This window comes from Panthera uncia, chromosome A2, assembly GCF_023721935.1.
Source record: "Panthera uncia isolate 11264 chromosome A2, Puncia_PCG_1.0, whole genome shotgun sequence".
In the NCBI taxonomy this organism is placed as follows: domain Eukaryota; kingdom Metazoa; phylum Chordata; class Mammalia; order Carnivora; family Felidae; genus Panthera; species Panthera uncia.
Genome location: NC_064816.1, coordinates 156,097,016 through 156,106,594, shown reverse-complemented (window position 1 = coordinate 156,106,594; position 9,579 = coordinate 156,097,016). Strand labels below are relative to the sequence as shown.

At 44.3% G+C, this 9,579-nt stretch overlaps 1 protein-coding gene across 1 annotated transcript in view; it reads left to right on the top strand.

The window, feature by feature from the left end:
• The first annotated feature begins 4,237 nt into the window (after positions 1 to 4,237).
• ZNF425 (zinc finger protein 425) overlaps positions 4,238 to 9,579 on the top strand; it is a 10,368-nt gene continuing 5,026 nt past the window's right edge. Inside the window, exons 1-3 of the mRNA XM_049642058.1 lie at positions 4,238 to 4,331; positions 5,696 to 5,822; positions 8,760 to 8,915. Of these exons, the coding sequence (XP_049498015.1) occupies positions 4,314 to 4,331; positions 5,696 to 5,822; positions 8,760 to 8,915 (301 nt within the window). The 5' untranslated portion in view covers positions 4,238 to 4,313. The remainder of the gene's footprint in view (positions 4,332 to 5,695; positions 5,823 to 8,759; positions 8,916 to 9,579) is intronic.

Here is a 9,579-nt window from a genome sequence, read left to right as displayed (position 1 = left end):
CTCAATTATTACAGCAACCCTTCAGATATGGAAACCAAAGTTACAGGTATTCAAATGACTTGCCTGATGTCACAAAGATGGCAAATGGTAGAGCCAACACCCAAACCCAGGTCTCACTCTAAAATTCAAGGTCTTTCCACCATAGCTGGCTTCTTTGTGGGCTAGGACCTCCTGAAGTCAGCCAGAAAGAACTCTGGGGAACGGAGATGTGTTGTCTTGGGATGGCCTAAAGCTTGGGGCGAGATTCTTGTCAGGCCATGTAGTGGAAAACCTTCATTCCTCGTGGAGAGCAGAGAGGCTGACCTGGAATGGATAGTTTAGGAAAGTAAGCAGAATTTTACAAAAATAGCTGCATCCGTGCCTCTTCGTGATTTCTTTCCTTCTGCACACGTGGAAGACACATCAAGATACTGGGCTGACATGTACACAGCAAGTGTGTAACACGTGGTGGTGTTCCTCAGGTGCTCACTTCTCTGGTCCCCTGGGAATATCATTTGACTGTCCAGTAAAAGACACGGTAAACCCAGAGGACAGACTGAAAACTGTAATCGTTCCAGGAAAAAAATATATATGCCCCTAACTTTGAGGACCTGGTAGCAGCTTTAGGAGAAATAGTCCTTGGCTATAATGACAACAGTAAAGATGTGGAGCTGACCTGGCCAAGCTCACCGGCAGCAGGAGAAGGCAGAAGGCTGGAAAAATGGAAGAACCACTAAGGAAGTCAGTGAGTGTCCTTGACATTCACAAAGAAGAAGGGGCTCCACTGGCTTAAAATTTCGTTTTTACTGTTTATTTATTTTTGAGAGAGAGAGAGAGAGAAGAGTGCGAGCAGGGAAGGGGCACAGAGACAGACACAGAATCCAAAGCAGACTCCAGGCCCAAGCTGTCGGCACAGAGCCCCACGGGGGGATCGAACTCACGAACCTGACCTGAGTCAAAGTTGGCTGCTTAACCGACTGAGCCACCCAGGTACCCCTTCATTGGCTTTAAAGGCTCATGAGCACTTCTAATTACCGGCATAAAGTGAATTTCACTAAAACAGGACAAAGGCTGTCCACGTGGTAAAAGTGGATATTAGAACAAATAAAAACTATTCCATATCCACATCTAACACCATATCCTGCAATAATTCCACGTGGCCAATGAGTTTACTCAAAGAAAAAAAAATTCCTTTCCGTAATTTGTTACCCTACCTTATATGTACAGAGTGTCTAAGACAATTCAAAGACAAATTCTTATATAGAAAGAAATTCTAAGAAATTCAAAGACAAAAATGAATACATCTCAATATATACATTTTATAAAACCTAATAAGTCAAGCTACTGAATAAAAAAAAATATGAGAAAAATCACTGTGATGTGACTGTGATGTGATATGAAATTTATTTAAATAGGTAAAATCGTTTTCTAGGATCCACCAGTGAATTGCCAAATATGAAATGAAGAGTTTACAGAGCAGGAAAAGGAAATTAGTGCATAGAAAAGCTTACAGCCTCATGAAACTAAACAAATGCACACATACAAATGCGTACCAGTAAAACATGGGATGTTTCTGTATTATTTCTTATACTCCCACGTGAATCTACAATTAGGTATCTACATTAGGTAGATACATTTTTCTATTTAGAAAAGAACACAGTGTCAATCATTTTTTGTGAAATGAATGCAAATCAAAACAAAATTAAAATATGATTACGTGAAATGGATATCAGAGCAAATGAAAAACGTTTGCAGGGGTGCCTGGCTGGCTCCGTTGGTAGAGCATGTGACTCTTCATTTCCGGGTTGTGGGTTCCAGCCCCATGTTGGGTGCAGAGATTACTTAAAAATAAAATCTTGAAAACAATGTTGGCAAAGAATGGGAGACATGTAACATTCTTATATTGATAATAACATTGCAAGTCAGTCCAATCAGCTCTGAGACAATCAGACTTTTAAATTTTCTACAGTTAGAATTTTATATAGGTCATTGTGCAGTTCTGTTTCCTTGGATTTTCTTAATCTTGAAAATCCTGCATGCTTGTTTTAATATGGGAAATCGAGGAAGGTGGGGGACTAATGAGAACTCTGTATTTAACACTCATTTTTCTGTGAGTTTAAAACTGATTTTTAAAAAGTCTATTATTTAAAAAAGAAAGAATAAAGGAAGAAGCTGTGAATAGACTAAAAGTCATTGAACTGTACTCTTTAAATGGGAAAATTGTATGGTATACTAATTATATCCAAATAAAGCTGCTCTTTTAACAAAGTAAAAGAAAATTAGGGGTGCCTGGGTGACTCAGTCGGTTAAGGGACTGATGTGGTTTCAGCTCAGGTCATGATCTCACAGTTTCATGGGTTTGAGCCCCACATTGGGCTCTGCACATTGACGGCGTGTGGAGACTGCTTCTGACGGTGTGTGGATTCTCTCTCTGCCCCTCTCCTGCTTGTGCTCTCTTTGTCTCTCTTAAAATAAATACACAAACTTTTAAAAACGGTAAAAGAAAATTAAATGCATATTTTAGAGTTCCTAAAGCAACTGCGAAATAGAATATAAAAAGATACAGTGAGGGACACCTGGATGGTTCAGTCAGTTAAACCCCAGACTCTGGAATTCGGATCAGGTCATGATGTCACGGTTTGTGAGTTTGAGCCCCACACGGGGCTCTGCGCTGATAGTGTGAAGCATGCTTGGGATTCTCTCTCTCTCTCTCTCAAAATAAATAAATAAATTAAAAAAAAAAATAAAAAGACACAGCGAAAATTATAAGTAAATTAAAATGCAATACTAAAACAAAGTCAAATAATCCAGAAGAGAAAACAGAGAAATGAAAGGCAGAGAGGAAAAGCAGATGACTAATAATAAAAAAGATCTAAATCCAAGTACTTTAATAACTACGTTTAGTGTAGTTATTAACAATAAAAGAGAGATGATCAGAGTAGTCGAGCAAATTGCTAACAGCTCCACTGTAAGAGTGGGAATGCCATGGTTTGGGTTCTTCACCTGCAACACAAAGCCATCATGTGTGCAGGATCCACCTGGGCCACCCCATATCATTCCCATGGGACTTGAGGACAAGGTAATGAACGATGTGAACATAAATCTCAAGCTGCCTATGACCCATGAATTTTGTCTATTGTCAACGCCTATGAAACTATGGCAGGCTGATTTGTCGGCTTGTAAGATGAGTAGCATTTCGGGGCGCCTGGGTGGCGCAGTCGGTTAAGCATCCGACTTCAGCCAGGTCACGATCTCGCGGTCCGTGAGTTCGAGCCCCGCGTCAGGCTCTGGGCTGATGGCTCAGAGCCTGGAGCCTGTTTCCGATTCTGTGTCTCCCTCTCTCTCTGCCCCTCCCCCGTTCATGCTCTGTCTCTCTCTGTCCCAAAAAGAAAAAAAAAAAAAAAAAAGATGAATAGCATTTCAACCCTCCACAGGTCTTCCCTGTAAGGTTTATGGCAGGAATGCAAGGCTGGTTCAACGTTCACAAATCAATCTATCTAACCGACCTTATTAATTGTTTAAGAGAGAAAAACCACATAAAAATATAAATTGATGCAGAAAAGGCTTTGGGCAAAACAAAACACCCACTCACATTGTAAATTCCCAGCAAACTCGGAATAGAAGAACACGCCCTCAACCTGAGACGTATCTACAAAAACCTACTGTTAAATATGGGCTCGACGTGTGTCCAAGGTAGACCAGAAGTGGTTTCACTGAAGAAGCAGGATTTGGTGGATGACTTGCCTGCCTTCTGGCCCCTGGCGGGAGGATTCTGAGCGGGGGCGGGGGGGGGGGGGGCTGCACACTCTCAGAATCCCTGGCAGGACGGACTCTCCATTGCCCATGACAGGGACCTGCTCGTTGACCCCCTGGGCCGGCTCACCTCCCTCGCTTCATTCCCGGGATGGCCTCACAGATGATCCTCCCCTCGCCTGGGGTCCGCTTCGGGGAGGAACCAGCCCCGCGCCCCTTCTCCGTCCGGGGCTCACTGAAGAGCGAGTCGTCTCCCCACTTGCAGCTGAAGCCCCACGTCCGCCTCTCCGTCTTCCTCTCTCCAGCTCCTTTCAGTGCCTCTCGGTCTGTCTTCCTCGCTCGGAGACCCAGACCCTGCGCCAGGACCCGGGGACGGCGCTGGCTCCTCCCGGGCGCAGGGGGCGCTGTGGGGCCGGGCCGGGCGCGAGTCCCAGCGTGCACCGCGCGGGGGCTGGGCCTAGCGGGGCTGGACGGGGGTGGAAGGCCGCGCGCCGTGGGCGGTGCCGGGGGGGTGACCCGTGCGCTAGGCGTCTCCAGGGCAGCGGCGAAGGCAGGGGCAGAAGCGGGGGCCGTGAAGGGCCATGGCTGAGCTGGCTCCGGTAAGAGGGGCCTTGGAGGATGCGGGCCCTGTCGAAACTCGTCCCTGTCGCGATCTGGTGTGGGGTCCGGATTCGGGCAGTGAGGCGGCGGGGGACTGTACGTGCGTGACCCTGGACTGAGCTCGGAGCCCCCGGCGGTTAAAGGGACGGTTTTGGTGCTCAGGTTGTTTCTGCAATGGAATAGGAAGAAAAGGGGTCACTGGGAGAAATTCAGGGTCTAACCAAGCGTCCCCTCTTGTCACCCGCTGTTTCCGCCGTGTGTCGGAGTTCTTTGGTTTCTCTTGGGTTCTCGTTCTGTGCTCTGCTGATGGATGTAACCTCAAAGAAGCTCATCTGAACGGATGAAAAAAAAGTTAGGGGAAGGAAGACTGGGAATGAAAGGAACTGGAGACTGCTCCCTGTAGGAAATGACAGAAAATTTGAAACCAGTTGGGGTGGTTAACGGGAAATTTCAACACCGGTTTTAGAGTTTAATAGGCATATCCTGGGCTCAATCCAGGAAACTCTGTTAAATTCAACTAAGTATATAACCTGCCTACTTATGCAAGTTTTGTTTCTACCCTTACTGAGATTTTCATATCTAATAATCTTACTAATGTAATGCATTTTTTTCCCCTTCCGCTTCTCACCTCCTCCCCCATCAGGTATAGGACACAGGGAACCTTTCTGTACTGTACTATCTTTGCAACTTCCTGAGTCTATATTTCAAAATAAAAAAGTTTTTAAAAGTCTTGCATACCAATAATTGGTTGTTGCTAAGTAAAGGATCCCCCTTTAGGTGATGCATGTGTTCAAAGGCCTGCTGGTCATTAATTCACTATGTGGGTCAAGTAGACTTCTGTGACCCCTTTATTACATTGTTCATGGCACCATCCAGAGAGAATGATAGAATATATATATCACATGTAATTATATATATGTATATGATTTTCTTTTTTAAAATTTTTTAACATTTATTGATTTTTGAGACAGAGAGCACGCGTGTGCACACACACAAGCAGGGGAGGGGCAGAGAAAGGGAAACAATCCAAAGCAGGCTCCAGGCTCTGAGCTGTCAGCACAGGGCCCAACGTGGGGCTCAAAGCAACAAACCACGAGATCACGACCTGAGCTGAAGTCCGAGGCTTAACCAACTGAGCCACCCAGGTGCCCCTATATGATTTTATTTTTAAGTAATCTCTACACCCCTGTGGGGCTCAAAGTTACAACCCCGAAATCACAAGTTGCATGCTCCACCAGCTGAACCAGCCAGGCGCCCAAGAATGAGATTTTAATATAGTTTCTTCTCGTCTCTTAAAGACATGGACATTGAAAGATGGGAGCCTGAAAGTGAAAATGTATGTATGTACTGTTTGTGATTGCAGGTAACAATGACATTTGATGATGTGGCCTTATATTTTTCGGAACAAGAGTGGGAGATCCTGGAGAAGTGGCAGAAGGAAATGTATCAGCAAGTGATGAAGACCAATTATGAGACTCTTGATTCCCTGGGTAGGATTGGCTTCAAAGAAATCATTTTTGGGGAACCAGCCTAATACTATTAGGCTTTCCACTCTGTATTAGCTATTGAGTATGATTCTGTGGCCAGTTTACACTTAGAATATCTTCTTAACTTTCTATTATGGCCTGGGAATATTTAACATGTCATTATTTTATCTAGTGATATCTGCACCCCCCCCAGTCTTATTAATTCAGAATTCTCTTTCACCCCAAACCTCCCTTGTTTGTCCCACAGTTAGAATTACTAAATGACCTCATTGCCTCTCTCTTTTTTTTAAGTGTATCCTTTTTTTAAAACTGATACTTTGGTGCCTACATGTGTTGCCTCAACAAGAGGAGTTTTCTCTCCTCGTAAGAACTGGGGGAAAAGTTCCCTGGTAGAGGGAGAAGGGGCAGTGGGATGGGACACGTAGGTATACCCAGAGAAATACTCACGGGGTAGATTTGAAGAGAAAGTTGAGATTATACTTTGCCATTTATCCAACTTGCTCTAACTCATTCTTACATCATTAAAACCATTTCTACCGTTACCAATTTAACAGGTGATCTCAATATAGCCTGTAGGCTTCTCTCACTCCTTTGGGGTTTATAATCTCTTCTATCTGAGATAGGGATGACAAGATGAATCAGTTGTGCAAAATCAGAGGGAAGAAAATTCTAAGCAGAGGAAAGATTAGTGCAGAAGTTTAAGGGTTGGAGTGCATGAGCTCATTGTGTGATGGGAACCACGCTAAGGCTAGTCACACATGCAGAGAAGGCTAGGAGATGAGAACTGTGGTGCCAAGTCTGGAAGGGGCCTCTAGGTCAAGGTCCAGAGTTCGATATAGTTCTGTATACAAAGGGAAGGTGATGAGAGGATTTACACAGGACTAGTAAGACAAAATTTGTTGGAAGAATTAATTACTTGGGTTGCCATGGGGAGAATGAATTGTAGCGCACAGCAATGAAAGGAGAGACACCAGCCAAGAACCTCAGCAGTGCAGGTGAGGCTTCATGGCAGCTGAACGAGGTAGGTGGTGATAAAGGTAGAAGGAGACAGGCTCTGAATGTCTTTCGGAGGTAGCGTCCCGGATTTTGCTGGTGGGTTGGACGTCGAGCCTAAAAGTGAAAGAAGAATCAACTCCTAGATTTTTGGCTTGAGTATGTTGAAGCCAATGGCTTTATTCGATGACATCAGGAACACTTGGGGAAAGGACCTTCAGTTTGAGATATTTATTAGACATTATATGGAAATATTTATAATTGGGTACGCAAGAGTGGAATTCCAAGTGAAGATCAGGGCTGGATTCACAAATTTGGAGTCACTATATAGATGGTGTTTAAAAAAAATTTGTTTGCATGTTTATTTTTGAGAGAGACCATGACTGGGAGAGGAGCAGAGAGGGAGACACAGAATCCAAAGCAGGTTTCTGGCTCTGAGCTGTCAGCTCAAAGCCCCACGCAGGGCTCGAACCCACCAGCCGTGAGATCATGACCTGAGCCGAAGTCGGACGCTCAACCAACTTGAGCCACCCAGGTGGCCCAAGATGGTGTTTGAAATCTCAGGGCTAGGTGGAATCACCTAGGGAGAATATGTAGATAGGACAGAGCCCCGGGACACCTCAACATTTGGAGATCAAGCAGAGCAGTCTCAGTCCAGTAAGGTAGGAGAAACTCGAGCTACGTGCTTATCCAGGGTTGAGTTGGGAGTTATCACAACTAGTGTCCTTGTGCTTGGAAAATCCAGTCTGATTTTCCCACTTTTTAAAACCCAAAGGGCATTATTTACAAATGATTTTCTGTACGGGCATCCAGATATTAGCCCCAGAGATTAGGATTTAGCAGGTTCAGCCTCAGGCCCAGGAGTCCACATTTTTCACAAGCCCTTCAGGTGCTGCCGATGCTTGATCCAAGGTCTCAGCGGTAGGTGACACTACTACAGGGCATCCATTGGATCTTCTAAAATCATTCCTTTACTTTAGAACTGTCCTTCTTCCCTTCATGCTTATGTCATTAGACACATTACTCTCTCTCCCTTCATCATTGCCATCATTTAACAACTTCCTGGTTCCTTCACTGCACCTCAGTAGTTAGTCTCCTTGAATGTGGGGAGTCTAGTCAGAAGCATTTAGTGATCAGGCTCCCTTCTTGACCTCCTGTGATTTTGCTTTTTATTGCACTCACATTGTTCTCATAATGATCATTTTTTAAGACTTTCTGCTGGGTCTGTTGGCCTTTTAAAAATCATTGTCCAGGGGCACCTGGGTGACTCAGTTGGTTAAGGGTCTGACTTCGGCTCAGGTCATGATCTCACAGTTCATGGGTTCAAGCCCTGCATCGGGCTCTGTGCTGACAGCTCAGAGCCTAGAGCCTGCTTTGGATTCTGGGTCTCCCTCTCTCTTTCTGCCCCTACCCCATTTGGGCTCTGTCTCTCCCTCTCTCTCTCAAGAATAAATAACCATTAAAATAAAAGTAAAAATCATTGTCCTTAACTTCCCCATTTCCTTTAGTTTTATGAAACATTGCAGAGAACATTTAAGCTAAGCAGTCTTGGTTAGGCTATATTTTGTTGTCATTCATGTAATTTCAAGGGTTTCAATTTTTTTTTTTTATCGCTTATTTATTTTTGAGAGAGAGAGAGAGAGAGAGGCGGAGCGCGAGTAGGAGAGGGGCAGAGAGAGAAGGAGACACAGAATATGAAGCAGGCTCCAGGCTCTCAGCTATCAGCACAGAGCCCGACGCGGGACTCGAACCCACGAACTGTGAGATCATGACCTGAGCCGAAGTCGGACGCTTAACTGACTGAACCACCCAGGCACCCCGGGTTTCAATTTTTTTTAACTTAACTTTGATTTCCTGTCTTCAGGAATCAAAGTCAACTCTGATAATCATGTTCAGTGAAGAACTCAGATAAATCCAGATTGCATCTTATGTGGACTCTCTTTGCAGGTGGTGTTTTTTCCAAGCCAGATTTGATCACTTGGATGGAACAAGGGAGAACGCTGTTAATCAGAGACCAGGGACCCTTGGAGAAAAGAATGACACTTAGCCCTTCTGCTGATGAGCAGTGCAGCACGCAGGAGACTCGAAAGTTGCTGTATTTTGGTGAGTATGATGGATTTAGGGTCATGACTGATTTCTTTTATCTTTGTGGATAGTCAGCTGGACGTTGTGAATAAGCATTGTTTTGACGGAGAGTGTTCTTTTTTTCCCTCAAGTGGGAAGCAAATACAAGAACGTATTACTTTTATAAGGAGGGAAATTGTGTATGTTTTGTTAAAAAAAAATTATGACCCTAGAAAGAAGAATTCCCTGTAAAAGAACAAGTAGAGGACCCACTTGTCAAGTCCTGAGGAACAGCCATCTTCCCCGTGACACCACTGTGTCCATTTGAGTATAGAGAAATGGAAAACCGTCCAATTTGGTATAACATACTATTTTTTTATTGTACAGATTTTTAGAACTTGAGTTCGAAAATCCTGTTGAAAGATTCCTTTTTAAAAAAAATTTTTTTTTTTAATGTTTATTTTTGAGAGAGAGAGAGACAGAGACAGAATGCAGTGGGGGAGGGGCAGAGAGAGAGGGAGACACAGAAACAGGCTTCAGGCTCTGAGCTCTCAGCACAGGGCTCAACGCAGGGCTCGAACTCATGAGCTGTGAGATCATGACCTGAACCGAAGTTGGACGCTCAACCAACTGAGCCACCCAGCTGCCCCAGAAGGATTCCTTTTTGAATTCCTTGTATCACAAGAAAACGTTGGAAATACTT